Below are 16,047 nucleotides of genomic sequence, written 5' to 3'. Positions count from 1 at the left end.
AGGCGAATGTGCGGGTTCCTCTGTCGCGGGACACGGACCTTGATCGCGGTTCTAGTGGCTTCAATGCGGGTAATGGCGGCCTTGAGGCGGTCCAGGTCTGCAGGGTCACTGGAGGCAACCGTGAGGGACGTACATATATTGTGTTCGGTTTACGAATGGCTTGATTTTGCCCGTTGCCGACGCTTCTTCTCACGTTGGCCAGTACGGTGAATGTCGCCCTCGACTGAGCTCATTCGACGGTCCCGTGCCTCCCACGCTGGAAGAGATGCACGCCCTTTGCGACCTCCGCACTCATCAACCAAGAAGACGAAGGGGCTGCAGGCGCGTAGGGAGAGATGTGTTCCTGTGGCAGCCGATAGGGATGCATGGGCCATCACGTTTAAGCTCGCTAAAATTCATTTTGATCTAAACATTCACTGCGGTGTTTTATTGCGAAAGCAATACTACGCTCATGAACGGCCTTTCGCGTAGCGGCGGCCGGTAGCCACGTTTGACCTTTAGAATGACCTCTGACGCCATACCAGGGTGAGAGATGGGCTACCGCGTCGAGTCGTCGCGCAGCGGCGGCCGGTAGCCACGCGTGACATTTAGAATGACCTCTGACGTCATGGCATGCGTAGTGACGTCATATCGTGACGTCATACCAGGGTGAGAGATGGGCTACCAAGTCGAGTCGTCGCGCAGCGGAGGCCGGTAGCCACGCGTGGCCTTTAGACGCCGCACGCCGCGTTCGTTCCGCTAGAGGCTCTGCGCTCGCTTTCGCAGCGTACCAGGCTTAACCAAAGCTAAGCCCCCGCCAATTTTTCTTCCTTGTCACATAGAAAAGAAAAGAAAAATCCGGCCCAGACACATAGGCCTGTTTACGTGCCGTAATGCGAAAGCATTACCGTCCCTGGTTCCGCTGACACCCACCGACACATGCGCACACAGGTGTGAGACGCCGCCCGGAACGTTGTACGACGAACAGTTCCATCACAATTTTGATACGAAAGTCTGGGCAGGCATACAAGTGAAGGTGCGTATGTCTTCGTTTTGAATCCCGGTCGCAAGCTAGCCTACAACTTGACTAGCACATGCAAGCTATATGCAACGACAAATCCTATAACACCACCCAGAACACTGTACGACAAGCGGTTGCGTCAGAATTTTTGTAACGAATGTTGTCGGGAATACTGGCGCCACTTGTACGTCGGCCAGTGGCGAGTATGCATATACGAGCGACATGAATACGTTTCTTCTCAAGTGGCTGTGTGCGTCATACGGCCTCTCGATGACGTAACCCTATTTTTCCTTCCATTGTTGGGATTTTATGCAGCCTCCGCGAATCAGCACACAAACTCGCACACAATGCGCCGCCGCCGTTCCTCGTATTTGGACTAGTAATGCTTTCGCATAATATCTAATTAAATATGGTATCGTACTGAATAAGTAGGTAAACAAGTGCAGCCGTAAAGCTTTTCTTTTTATACTGCGTTTCCAGTACAGTCGAGCCCACTTATAACGAACCTAATGATCACGCAGACTACGTTCATTGTATCCGAGGTTCGTGCTAAGTGGACTTCGCATATAACAGCCACAAGTACAAAGTGAGATACAACAGAAGTTTATTTCTGCTTATGTGCGCATGCTTCTTCAGTGCAGTCCGTATCACGGCGCTATCCAAATGCGCCAGTGCGGTGATGTGCTCCGCCTAGACACGAGCTGTTTAACAAGCTGCTCTCGGGATGCAGTATAATTAATCGCAGTTGAAGCGTTCACGATAGCTCCTAGAAGGTCGGCCTCGTTAATCATCTTCCAAATCACCCTGTACGATTTCATACCATGCCAGCTTTGCGTGAATGACACAATGCCACAATCGCAAGTTCGTCCGAAAGCCTTGTCGTTCCCGGGCCATTAAATCTAAACCTCACTGAAGAAAATAGAGATGCACTGCGCAGTCATTTGCATCCAAGTGGCCTTAGCCATCTTCACGGCGGCAAATATATGAGAACATCCGGGCGATTAGTAACCATTGCCAACCCCTCCCTCCAGGCCACTGCCACCTTTCACATATCCACCAAAGCCATCTAGGACAAGGCCGAAGAGGCCACCATAGGTCTAGGCAGTGTACTCATTGAGGCCCTATATATATATATATATATATATATATATATATATATATATATATATATATATATATATATATATATATATATATATATGTTATTCGACTCCATAACTGCGATACTAAGTTTTACGCGCAAGAAAGTTCACGTTGTCTGCATTTTGCGTAACCAACTTTCCTGCTGCACACACCCACCCAGCCACATCGAGCTGATATGGGTGCCTGCAAACTCTGAGGATCCCGGAAATGAATCCGTCGACGCTCCAGAGCTACCCTTGACCATATCCCTTTACTCTGCCCGGCGGGGCCCTTCCTCGCAGTGCCTGGAGCACCTTTATACTTGGCAGGCTTAGGAAACCGTGCTGCACTCCGAGGTACCAGCCAAGCAAGCCATCACCACAGGCCGGGCTCCCAGCGTCATTAACGTCAGGAACGTTAAACACTTGAGTGTAGTGGGGCTGTGTGGGTGCCAAGGGACCTGGGTGGCCAAAAGGTTTCCCCACCACCTGAATGGGGCCTCAGCATCTGGTGTCTCAGTTACTCTCAGCGTAAGCTGTGACGTGCGCCGAAGGACATCTAGAGAGCGCAAATGATGCCCACAACGAATAACTGGTCTTTCGTGTCGCTTTCGGTGGCAGAATAGCTTGGTCACCGCAGTAAGATGGTGCAGCACGTACTGCTTGACTAAGAGTTTTGCCCCTTCGCTGCCAGCGTACAGAGGTTGCAGATAAGGTTGTCTCAGATTTCATCCAAAGGTTGTCTCAGATTTCACAGCGCCAGAAAGCATGTAACGCAATTTGTCACGAGTTTTATTGCGCAAGCAATATTGCTAGCACTTTTCTGCCGTCGCGGAGGTCGTTCCTTCCCTGTCACGTGGCACGACCACGTGACAGCGTGACATCACGACCAGAGGAGAGCAGGGGCCCCAATTCGTCTCTTCGGCCGTAGTCGTTCCTTCGCTCAGCGCGGCGGCTACCACGTGACGGCCTCCTCGGCCCGCCGCGTGAGGGCGCTCGCAAGGAGAGGATACACGGGGCGCCGCAGGCGCGCTCCGCTTAGTTATGTCTGAGGAGTTGTACAAGGCGTCGCTGGAGCGACGTGCTGCGCGGAAATGCCGGCGCCGTGCCGAGGAGACAGATGAAGAAAGAGAAAAGCAAGAGCGGTTGGCTAAGCAACGCGCCTACGCCGCAGAATGGCGAGCCCGGCGGCATTCTACAAGTTCTCTTTCTTTCAGTCGCAACAACAAGACATCGCGCCGAACGGGTGGTGGCGTTCCTCCCTTCCTTTACGGTGCGGTTAGGGTGCCCACCGAGATGACAGAGAATTACTGCGCATTTTCCTTTCCTCAAAAAGCCGGTAGCCACGCGTGACCTGTAGACGCGGCGCACTACGTTCCTTCAGTTGGAGGCGCTGCGCGCTTTCGCAACCTACCAGGTTTAACCAAAGCTAAGCCCCCGCCAATTTTTTTACTTCAGAAGAATGCGATATCCCCCACCGCACAAATCTCTCAGCAGAGAGGAAGCTGTCACTTGGAGACAATTACAAACAGGCTCTTTCCCAAACCTACATATACTAAACAAAATGCACCCTACAATATACACGGACAAATGTCCCTGGTGCGACGAAAAGCCTACTTTATACCACATCACATGGGCCTGCCAAAACATACACGTGGTCCCCAAAATGCAAAACCCGAGTGCGGAGCATTGGGAGACTCTGCTGTCCAGCGACCGCTGTGAAGACCAACAAGGTCTGGGGCAGCGAGCTCAACAGGCGGCAGTGGCCAGCGGAGCCCTGGACTGAGGGCAACCGACCACTGATTAGAGGCGGACGACTTCGACAGAGAAGGCTGCTGGGGGTAGAACCAAGACGTCTCTGAAGATGCCCCCAAACCGCAGGAAAAACCATTAGTGTAAATAAAGTTTTCCCTTCCCTACTTCATGCTTAGATTGAACTCCATAGACGTAATACAGAAAGTATATGAAACGTTAAAAACAGCTGCGTTATGTCGGCATCAAGCGGTAAGCCTGCACTGCGACGCATTATTTTTTTAATAAAAACAGCCGCCTTATGTTCTTCCCGGAAGTTGTTGCCCACACAAGGCTGCAGTACGTGACATGTGGGGTAAATAAGGCATTATGAAACTTTAATCAGAGGTGGAACAAATTACGTAGACAGTACCGCCGGCCCTCTCAAACCTCTGAAGCACATGTGGTACATATACATCCTAAGCTAAATGTTCATAAAATACAACACCTAATGTTTGCCCCTCCTGCACAGTATCTAATTCTTCAGGACTTATTTTTGTTACCTAAGACTGCGATTAAGAAAGTTTTTCATAGGTGAAGATAACACAGGCTTGTTTTTTTGTATTCATTTCCAATAAACAAACTTTGCCTCAATCGATCACTTATTTAAATGTGATGTTACCTTAGTGTGATAATTCACTCACGCCCTCTGACTTCATGACGAAAAAAACTCGTGTGTCATCTGCGTAGACTACAGAAAAATGCTTAGTTGCTTATTCGAACTGTATGGTTTATATAAAGTGTAAAACGAAGCAGTCCTATTATACAAACTTGCGGCAGCTCCTGCATGCCAAGTATGATCGTAAATACGCGATACGCGACAGGTACGCAACGGAATCCAGAGCGTTCTATTTTAGAAAGTGGGGTGATATTATTACTTCATAGTTATTTGCATTAGATGCAATCTGCAAGACAGAAAATCGAGGGCCTGGGACAGCAGACGAAAACAAAAGCGTGCACCACAGCGTTGTCGTCATTCTAATAGCACTTCGTCGTCCTCCAAGCGTACGTAGCACTATCCCCGGGGAAAAGCACACTGCCGGTGCGCACTGCATAGGCAAGGTAGGGAGCGAGTAAAACGGCTTGAGGCGTGAGACATCTGTAATGTGGGTGCGGGATGTATCGGCCGGTGAATGGATGCCACGGTGTGATCTCGTACGTCACCGCGGTCGTTTCTCATGGCACGGTAAGGGCCCGTGTAGCGCAACAGGAGTTTTTGACACAGGCCTATATGGCGCGATCATACGATCATACCCTATTGGAAAAAAAGGCAACGATGGGAATAATGGAAACCAGCATCCAACACCTTGGTGGATTATGGTAATGGCAAATACGTTGGACTGACTGGGTATGTTGGAATGACTGGACATGTTGGAATGACTGGGCACGTTGGAATGATTGGGCGATGTTGGAATTACTGGGAGATGTTGGGATGATTAGGAGATGTTGGGACGCCTGGGAGATGTTGGGGCAGGGGCCATGCGGCAATGTTACGTCTGTCGCAATGAGACAGCAAATTTCAAAATAGATGAAGCTCCTACAGCCAGTTTTATTTTGTGTTCATGCTCCTATTGCTCTTCTTTAGCCACTTGTCAATGCAGCTGGGCCCCATGAAACAGCCTTGTTGATGTACCACCGGTGCATGAGGGCTTGGGAAAACTGGGCGGTGCACTCTGCAGAAAAGATTGAAATGATAGAATTAGGATCCACAAGTTATTGTTCTTGCCAGTATTAGAGTGCTAAAAAAGTAAACTCCGTATTGTGGCGACAGGAATAAAGTGAACCTAAATGAAGATCCCCGCAGGGAGGCGTCTGCGGCATGCAGACGTTGGTGAGCGGCGACACCACGGGGTTAACCCGAGTATCCGCAGGGACATCCCCGCAGGGGGATGATGGTGAACAATGCGTCACCACGGACCCGAGCATCCGCGCTTAGCCGTGCGTGGCATCGCCGTGTCCGGGGAAAAGGGGATCCTGGTGGTTGAGCCGATGCCGAGCGTTTGGACCCTTAAGGCCCCTCGGCGGAGGCAACACACCACTTTGGCCCCAGCTTCCTGTAGACGGCACATCCGGCCTGACCCGACCGGGGGAAATCGTCTGTCGCCTTTTCCTGTTCTCCTCTCCATCTTTCACTGTCCTATCTCTTTACTTATAACTTTCCTGTATCCTCTTCCCTTCTTCGTTTTTTTTCCTTTTTTCCTGGCGGCGAGGGTTAAACTTGTGTGGCCAACTACCCTGAGTTGCGTCATATTTGGTTATAGTTAAGGTGTACAGCTGGCGTGGGCAGGACTTGCCTTCAAGTTCCTGTCGCGTCCCCTTGTTGGACTACATGGTGGGTGGCTGCCACCATGACCGAAAAACCAAATTTTTTATGGCTCCCCCCCTTTCAAAACCAGACCGCTCTCTGAAAAGAGGGCGGAACGAGGCAACAGACTTTTTTGCGAAAAAGAAGCCAACTTTCACCAAGTTTCACGTCATACACAGCAACGGTGGAGAAAAACAAGCACGAATCATATCCCCATTTCTTGTCACCAAATGCTTAACAGATACCTTAGGGCCTGGCTACAAGGTATCCAAAATGTCAAGCGGCGACCTACTCCTCGAACTCCGTGAGAGCATCCAATGCTCGACACTCTCAAATATTGCTTCCATAGGGGACATCTCTGTCTCCGTGACTCCCCACCGATCTCTTAATACAGTTAAAGGCGTTATCTCAGAGGCTGACTTCATCCATCTAACAGAAACCGAAATGCTTCAAGGACTCTCTGATCAAAATGTAATTGACGTGCACAGGATCAAAATCCGCAAGGACAACAAAGAAATAGACACAAAACACATGGTCCTCACATTTAACACCAGCAGTTTGCCCGAAACGATCGATGTTGGATACCTGAAAATCACCGTCAGACACTACATACCGAATCCCCGCCGCTGTTTCAACTGTCAGAAGTTTGGCCACGGCTCACATAGTTGCCGCGGCTGCAAAACCTGCGCGAAATGTGCTTCGAAGGACCACCCTTCTGAGGAATGCGACGCAGCCCTACGCTGCGCGAATTTTGAAGGAGATCACGCTGCATACTCCAGGGCGTGTCCGTCCTGGAAAAAGGAGAAAGAAATCATCACCATTAAGACTAAAGAAAACATTTCATTCAAAGAAGCCAAAAGGCGTTTTGCACTTCACAACACATTCTACTTCACAGCGAAACCAAACTTCGCTGATGTGGTGCGCGGGGGCGTAGCGCCGCACAGCGCTCCGGCACCTGCCGCGGCCACTTCCACCGCGCCTGTGGCAGTGCCATCCACGCCCCAGGCCGAGACAGCGAAAGCTGCTCTGCCAACTACAAGCCAGGGAGTGCCGGCCCACAGGTCAGCATCCCGCAGGACTTCCCCCCGTCGGGGGAGGCCTGACACCCACACACCCGCGGCTTCTTCGCGGTCGTCCAGCACCTCTTCCGAGGTGATGGACCAAACTCCCAACCCGCCTGCTTTACAGCGGCGGAACAGCTCTCTTGAGCGGAAAAAAGGCAGGGCCACCATAACGGCCCCAGAACATAAGTAAACCTCTCGTTGCTCCTACCCCAAAACATAAACATGGCTTTTCTAGTTCAGTGGACCTGTAGAGGAATATTGAGAAATTACGATGACATAAAAAACATTTTAGGGTCAATGTCACCCGTAGCCTTATGTCTGCAGGAAACCAATCTAGGTCCACAACATATGGACATCCTGAAGCATTATAAAACTTTTAGACGCGATCGTGAGCAGGCAAATAGACTCTCGGGAGGCGTCGCGATTGTCGTACAAAGCGGCGTCCCTGCTCAAGAGGCAGACTGAAAACAAAACTTGAGGCAGTTGCAGTCAGCATTGTCAGCTACAAAACAATCACACTCTGCTCTGTATATATTCCTCCACATCTCACACTAACAGTCCACAATTTACAAGAACTTATCAATCAACTTCCAAAACCGTATCTAGTAGTTGGGGACTTCAACGCTCACTCCCCTTTTTGGGGAAGCGAGCGCTGTGACTCTAGGGGCCAAATCATCGAAGATTTTATCCTCACAAACAATGTATGTCTTTTAAATACAGGAAAAGCCACCTACTGCTCCCCTACCTCGGGGAAAAGGACCTTTTTAGATTTGTCATTTAGCTCACCTTCTGTTTTTAATGATTTTAAATGGGATGTCATTGACAACCCGTATGGCAGTGACCACCTCCCTATACTAATCACTTTAACTTCCTCACCCGAAATAATCCCAACAAAGCCGCGACGCTGGAAGCCGCATTTAGCAGACTGGGAACTTATTAAAGCAAAAGCCACCTTAGAAAATATACTTTTAGATAATTTAAGCATTGACCAGATAAACGAAATGTTCACAAATTGTATCGTAACTGCCGCACAGTTAGCTATTCCGCAGTCTTCAGGAGTGGTGTCACAAAACCGCAAAGTGTGGTGGACAAAAGACTGCAAGGAAGCAAAAAAACAACAAAATAGAGCTTGGGGTAAGTTTCGAAGGTATCCGACACATCAGAACCTCTTAAACTTTAAAAAGGCGAGAGCTAAAGCTCGGTACATTCGCCGCAGTGCAGAGAAACGCTCATGGCAAAGATATGTTTCATCCATCAACAGTTCAACTACATCAAAAAAGATGTGGGAACAGGTGCGTAAATTAGACTGCAAATTCTCTCCCTTTACAGTACCCTTTCTAACAGCCCCTGGAACACAAACAAGTATAGATGAACAGGCTGACATACTAGGACAACATTTCTCTGACGTTTCAAGCTCTTCACACTACACACAGTCATTCTTAAAACACAAAAACACAACTGAAAAGCAGAAATTTCCAATGACAGGCAGTGCAAACGAAACATATAATACAATATTTACAATTCAGGAGATCCAAAACGTACTGTCCTCCGGTAAACAGACAGCACCTGGCCCGGATGATGTACATTATCAAATGCTTGCCCACCTGTCTGAAGCTGCTGTAGCAGCACTTCTGCAATTTTTCAACAAGATATGGGTGTCCGGAAAGATGCCGGAGGCTTGGAAAAAAGCAGTTATCGTACCGTTCTTAAAACCTGGAAAGCCCCCCACCTCTCCTAATAGTTATAGGCACATAGCTCTCACAAGTTGTATAGCAAAATCATTTGAAAGTGTGCTCAACGTTAGGCTCATGTTCATTCTTGAATCACGCGAACTCCTTGACATCCACCAGGGCGGATTTAAAAAAGGATGTTCGACAACTGACCATCTCGTCCGCTTAGAAAACACAGCCCGAGAGGCATTCATACATCAACAACACTGTCTGGCAGTCTTCTTTGACATGGAGAAGGCATATGATACCACATGGAGATATGGCATTCTACGCGACTTGCCAGATCTTGGCATCCGGGGTAGGATGTTGAGCTGCCTGAAGGATTTCCTGTCAGACCGGTCTTTCCAGGTGCGCCTGGGTGCAACCCTTTCGCAGAGCTTTGACCAGGAGAATGGGGTACCGCAGGGCTGTATCCTAAGTACCACTCTTTTTGTAGTGAAAATGAATTCTATAGCGAAAATAATTCCCAACTCCATTATGTATTCCGTGTATGTCGACGACCTTCAGATTGCTTGCACGTCCTCCAGCCTGTCAACGTGTGAGAGGCAGGTACAACCCACATTAAACAAGCTAGCAATCTGGGCAGACAAAAATGGGTTCAAGTTCTCTCCACAGAAAACAGTGGCTGTTGTTTTCTCGCTTAAAACAGGCTTGCAGATCGATCCGAGCTTAAACCTAAATGGAGCCACACTACCGGTAAAACAAGAACATAAATGTTTTAGGAATAACATTTGATAAAAAACTTGCATTTTTTCCGCACATAAACAACTTGAAAGTAAAGGCCTCCCGTGCAATGAATATTATTAAAGTACTCTCAAGGAAACGCTGGGGATCTGACAGAGCATGCCTCCTTCACATCTACCGTTCTCTAGTGCGCTCATGTCTAGATTATGGGTGTATAGTGTACGGCTCGGCAAGGCCTTCATATCTCAAAAAATTAGATCCAGTTCATAATCTAGGTATCCGCCTTTCTTGTGGAGCATACAGAACGTCTCCGGTAATGAGCCTTCTTGTTGAAGCAAATGAGCCATCACTGGAAGATAGACGAAAAGCCCTTACATGTGCACACATTCTTAGAATTATGTCTCGAACAAAACACGTGTGTTATAAAATTGTCACAACATGCCCGTCTCAAATAATATTTACAAATAAGCCCCAAGCAACCAGGCCTTTGCTAATGCGGTTTGAGGAGATCTGCCGAGAACTTGACTTATCAGAAACATTACCAAATGTTGCAGAAAGTTCTGACGCATTCGCCCCTTGGTACAGTTTTCCGTCGGTCTGTGATATAAGTCTTACACAGTTCAACAAAAGACAAACTCCGCCAGAACACATCATACAAGAGTTCCTCACACTAAAGGAAAAATATTGCATTCTCCTATTATTCTCCGCAGCGTTATCGCAATCCAAATGAGTGGCGTACGGCAGACGACCGCCCCATCTGCTTCCGGTGTTCTCGCATTGGCCACATCGCCCGACATTGCCGCAGTCCATGGTCTTCACCAGCCCGCAACGTCGGCCCCTCCTTCTACAGTTCTACCTCGACCCGCACCTTCTCGCCCCGAGCCCCGTCCGAACCATCTGAAGCAGCCGTTCCCCCTCCACGCCGATTCTCCCGCTCTCCGTCGCCGCAGGGCCGCCGCTCTCGCTCCCCACAGTCGCCTTCAACCAGCCACTCCCATTTGGAAAACTAAATGATGCAGCTCCCGGAGGTGACGCTGCATCAACGACCCGGACCACAAATCCTCTCTCGACCTCTCGACCAAATCTCCTGGACGTCCTTATCGACCGTGTTCCTGTGCGCGCCCTGATTGACACCGGTGCTCAAATATCAGTGATGAGTGCTGCCCTCCGCCGTCGCCTACGCAAAGTCCTCACGCCTGCAATGTCCCGTGTGCGTGTCGCGGATGGTGGCACGCCTGCTGTCGACGGTACGTGTACCGCGCGCGTTACCATTGGCGGCCACAGTATACCGGTTCAATTCACCGTGCTTACCACCTGTGCCCATGACCTCATTCTTGGCTTGGATTTTCTGACTGACCATTCCGCCCTCATTGACTGCTCGGATGGCGTCCTACACCTTGAACTTCCACTGCTGGATTCAGAACCTGTCGACATATCCCTGCGGCTGTACAGTACCGATTATGCTCGCCTGTCATCCCGAACCGCCTCTTTCGTTCCACTGACCCCATCTCGCCCAGTTCCTGATGGCGACTATCTCGTTACGCCCAACCTTGACCTGCTGCTGACCCGTAACGTTGCCCTACCTCATACCATCGCCACCATACAAGCTAACGCCCTCTCTCTGCCTTTCCTCAACTTCGGCGTCTCTTCTCAAGTGCTCCCGTCCGGCATCTGCGTGGCTACACTATCTCCCCTCGCTCCTTGCCACGTCGCTCAGTTGGCCAACACCCCTGTTCAAGACACTGCCACCCCGCGCCGGCAGTCTCCTCAGTCGCCCGACGCCTTCACGACCATGATGGCAACCGACCTCAGTCCCGACCACACTGCCCAGCTTCGTGCCCTTCTCGAATCTTTTTCGGATATTTTTGATGTCAACAACACGACGCTGGGCCAAACTCTCGCCGTCAGGCACCGCATTGAAACCGGCGATGCCCCTCCCATCCGCCGCCGCCCCTATCGAGTCTCTCACGCCGAGCGTCAAGTTATCAATGCGGAAGTTACTAAAATGCTCGCGAAAAACATTATCGAACCCTCGCACAGTCCCTGGGCCTCACCCGTCGTACTTGTGAAGAAAAAGGATGGCTCCTGGCGTTTTTGCATTGATTATCGGCACTTGAATAAGATCACCAAAAAGGACGTGTACCCCTTGCCGCGTATCGATGACGCCCTTGACTGCCTTCATGGTGCCAAATTTTTCTCATCCATAGATCTTCGCTCCGGCTACTGGCAAATTGCTGTAGACGACCAGGACCGTGAAAAGACCGCCTTTGTGACACCTGATGGGCTTTACCAATTCAAAGTTATGCCTTTCGGATTATGCAACGCGCCAGCCACATTCGAGCGCATGATGGATGCCCTTTTGCACGGCTTTAAGTGGTCCACCTGCCTGTGCTACCTCGATGACGTCATTGTCTTTTCGCCCACGTTTTCCACTCATATCACTGACCTTTCCCAGATCCTTTCCCTCTTTCGTCATGCCGGCCTGCAGCTCAACTCGTCTAAATGCCGTTTCGCGCGCCGCCAGCTCACCATCTTGGGTCATGTCGTCGACAATACGGGGGTCCACCCTGACCCTGAGAAGATCCGAGCCGTCAAAGACTTTCCTCAGCCACGTTCTTCAAACGACGTCCGAAGCTTCTTGGGGCTCTGCTCCTACTTTCGTCGATTCGTTCAAGGCTTCGCCGACATCGCCCGCCCCCTAACCAACCTTCTGAAGAAAGACACCACCTTCATCTGGGGACCCGACCAGGCACAAGCGTTTTCCAACCTGATATCGAAGCTTACTACCGCGCCAGTTCTCGCCCACTTCGATGTGACCGCTCCCACTGAAGTTCGCACCGACGCCAGTGGCTACGGTATCGGCGCTATCCTCTCACAGAGACAATCCGGAGAGCACCGTGTGATCGCGTACGCCAGCCGTCTCCTCTCTGCCCCGGAGCGGAATTACTCAATTACCGAACGCGAGTGCTTAGCTCTTGTCTGGGCTGTTGGGAAATTTCGCCCATATTTATACGGCCGCCCCTTTACAGTTGTCACTGACCACCATGCGTTGTGCTGGCTCTCTTCCTTGAAAGACCCTACAGGACGGCTTGGTCGTTGGGCACTGAGCCTGCAGCAGTACCATTACTCTGTACTCTACAAGTCTGGCCGCTTGCACGCCGATGCCGACTGCCTTTCCCGTTACCCCGTTGGCCCGTGTGACAATCTTGGCACTGACAGCGTGGATGCTCTGTGCTCCCTCTCTGTCCTCGCTAACATGGCCGAAGAACAGCGCCGCGATGCCGAGCTGCGCTCCATTATCGACCGCCTCAACACCGCCCCATTCGACCCTCCGCTGCGCCGCTTTGTGCTCCGTGATGGAGTTTTATACCGCAGGAGCCTTAGCCAGGATGGCCCAGACCTCCTTCTCGTTGTCCCCGAGCACCTTCGCACTGTTGTCCTCCAAGAGCTGCATGATCTTCCCACTGCTGGTCACTTGGGTGTCTCCCGTACTTACGACCGCGTGCGTCGTCGATTCTTTTGGCCGCGCCTCTACCGCTGTGTACGCCGCTATGTTGCTGCCTGCGATGAGTGCCAGCGCCGGAAACGCCCCACCACTCTGTCAGCCGGTCTGCTTCAGCCCATTGACGTCCCACCCGAACCTTTCCATCGCGTCGGCTTAGACCTTTTAGGACCATTTCCGGAATCCGCCTCGGGCAACAAATGGATAGCTGTTGCCACAGACTACGCTACCCGTTACGCGATCACACGCGCACTGCCCACCAGTACGGCTACTGATGTTGCCGACTTTCTTTTGACCGACCTTATCCTACATCATGGAGCTCCCCGTCAACTTCTGACCGACCGAGGCCGATGTTTTCTGTCCAGAGTTGTCGCTGACATTCTTCGATCGTGCTCTACGAAACATAAGCTCACCACCGCCTACCACCCGCAGACGAACGGCCTCACAGAACGCTTCAATCGCACTCTCACCGATATGCTGGCTATGTACGTTTCTCCGGACCATCGCGACTGGGATACCGCTCTCCCCTATGTGACCTTCGCCTACAACTCCTCCCGCCATGACACTGCCGGTTACTCCCCTTTTTATCTTTTGTATGGCCGCGAGCCCCTGCTGCCTCTGGACACGCTGCTTCCCACTTCTACTGCTCCGCCGTCTGCATACGCCCACGACGCCATTACCCGCGCTGACCACGCTCGCCAACTCGCACGCTCCCGGCTCCTCGCTTCCCGGACCTCTCAGCAGGAATTCTACAACCGCCGTCACCGTGTGGTCTCCTTCACCCCCGGCTCCCTCGTCTTGCTTTGGTCGCCATCTCGCCGCGTGGGGCTCTCTGAAAAACTTCTGTCCCGCTACATCGGCCCGTACCGTGTCCTGCGCCAAGTCACCGCAGTCACCTACGAGATCGCTCCGGCCTTCCCCGGTGCCACGTCCTCTCAGCATCAGACCGATGTTGTGCACGTCTCTCGCCTCAAGCCCTACGTCTTGCAGTCCCCCTCACTGCCCTGATGAGCACCGAGACGGTGCTTTTCCGACCGGGGGGCCATGCAACGGATAATCTCCGTGAAGACGACGCAGAGGAAGTGCCCGGTGTGTGCGCGCTTGCCGCTCGGGGCTAGCTGTGATCTGGACCCTGTGCTCCGGTCGTCCTTGTGCCGACATAGACTTCGGGCCACGTAACAATATGATAGCTACACCGAGTTCTACACTGACGGATCGAAAACTACAGGTTATGTTGGAAGTGCAGTAGTGGAAGGGAACTGGGAAAAAATAGTAAGGCTTCCTCAGTGTGCATCAGTTTTTACAGCCGAGTGTTATGCTGTGTTTCTTGCTACGGAGAAAATAATAAGCAAGAACATCGAAAACAGCATTATCTACACAGACTCCCTCAGGGTACTGAAAGCACTACAGTCCAGAAATGCAGTCATGCCATCACTAGGTACCGTCATACATAACATAACAAGGATCATAACACAAGGGCATAACATAAAATTATGTTGGGTTCCTAGCCATGTTGGAATTGATGGTAACGAGAAAGCTGACGCATGCACTGCTCAAGCCCACAACAAGGAAATAAAGAAAATAAGCATGACACATAATGATTGCATGAAGCTAGTTCAGAGCAGACTAAGGAACAAATGGCAGAGCACATGGAATAGTCAGATAAATAACAAGCTACACTTAATAAAACCAATATTAGAAGAATGGAAATCATGCACTCATCAGGAACGCTTTTTTGAAGTTATTTTATGTCGTTTACGCATTGGACACACACACCTTACCCACAACTTTCTACTAACAAAACAAGACAAACCTACATGTGAAAAATGCGGAGATGAACTCACAGTAACTCACATCTTAATCTCATGCATAGAACTTGAAACACTCAGAACCAAGCTTTTACTCCGTTTTACAACCAACACATCCATTTTCATCCGTCATTGATTTTAGGTGAAGAAGCTCTTATTGATAAGTCAAGCGTTTTTAACTTTTTAAAAGAAGCCAATGTAATAGAAAAACTCTAAATTTTTACCCCGTGCTTTACAATTTATTGACACACCTCATCCACCTTCTCCGTCGTGAGAGGACGGCTGAGGTCACTATTTCATCGGTTGGGGACCTCCAGATCCTTGCACAGCCAAGGATGGCTGCCGAGGTTGCCGACCCTCTTTAAAGCTTTTACCATAAGTCACTTTTAAAATTTTGTCTTATATTTTTACTAGGTTGCATGAATTAACTTTTTAGGCCCTTTACACCGCCGTTCGTTTAGACTTTTGAATAACATGTAAATAAAGCAGTTTTCATACCCTGAGCTTGGCGCATGATAGCCTCAGTCGCTTATGCGCCATAATACGCAAGTCAACTCAACTCAACCTAAATCAAGAACCACTGAAGCTATTCGCACTCAAAAAGAAAAATAATTTGAGGTTCTTATTCAATATATTGCCACCTAGCATTGCCAGGTGGCGCATAGCTGCTGACGACGACGAAGAAGGGCTCGCGCCGTGTGGAATCTGTCGCCCTTGCTGCCCCAGCTTGCGTGGCCTTGTCTGTCTTCGCACTTGTTATTAAAGCCCCCCTTCGTAAACAAGTACGTTACAGTTTGGTGGAGTGTGCCGGGTACCCGTGAGCCCATGCAAGAGACCCCTCCAGGCAGCCGTCGCGCCAGCCCTGTACCACTCGACACCCCGGTACACCGCTTCAGTCGGAGGATCCAGGGACTGCCTTCGGAGGTAGGACTAGTAGAGAGCGGCGCCATGGAGACAGCCGCTCCTTCTCCTCTGCAAACTGCCGCTGCCGCGCCATCTCACTACACCCTGCAGACTCCGCGGATTCCCAAGACGTTCCGTG

General features: G+C 50.5%; 1 protein-coding gene across 1 annotated transcript; it reads left to right on the top strand.

The window, feature by feature from the left end:
• The first annotated feature begins 6,283 nt into the window (after positions 1-6,283).
• Positions 6,284-7,471, top strand: LOC149343962 (uncharacterized). Its single transcript, XM_089542534.1, has one exon. It carries the CDS (start codon positions 6,284-6,286, stop codon positions 7,469-7,471), a length of 1,188 nt encoding a protein of 395 aa, XP_089398660.1.
• Positions 7,472-16,047: the final 8,576 nt, after the last annotated feature.

This window comes from Amblyomma mixtum, chromosome 5 (assembly GCF_055824585.1).
Source record: "Amblyomma mixtum isolate Tamu chromosome 5, ASM5582458v1, whole genome shotgun sequence".
Taxonomy (NCBI): Eukaryota; Metazoa; Arthropoda; class Arachnida; order Ixodida; family Ixodidae; genus Amblyomma; species Amblyomma mixtum.
The sequence above is the reverse complement of the archived record's forward strand: the minus strand, read 5'-3'. Positions and strand labels throughout refer to the sequence as shown.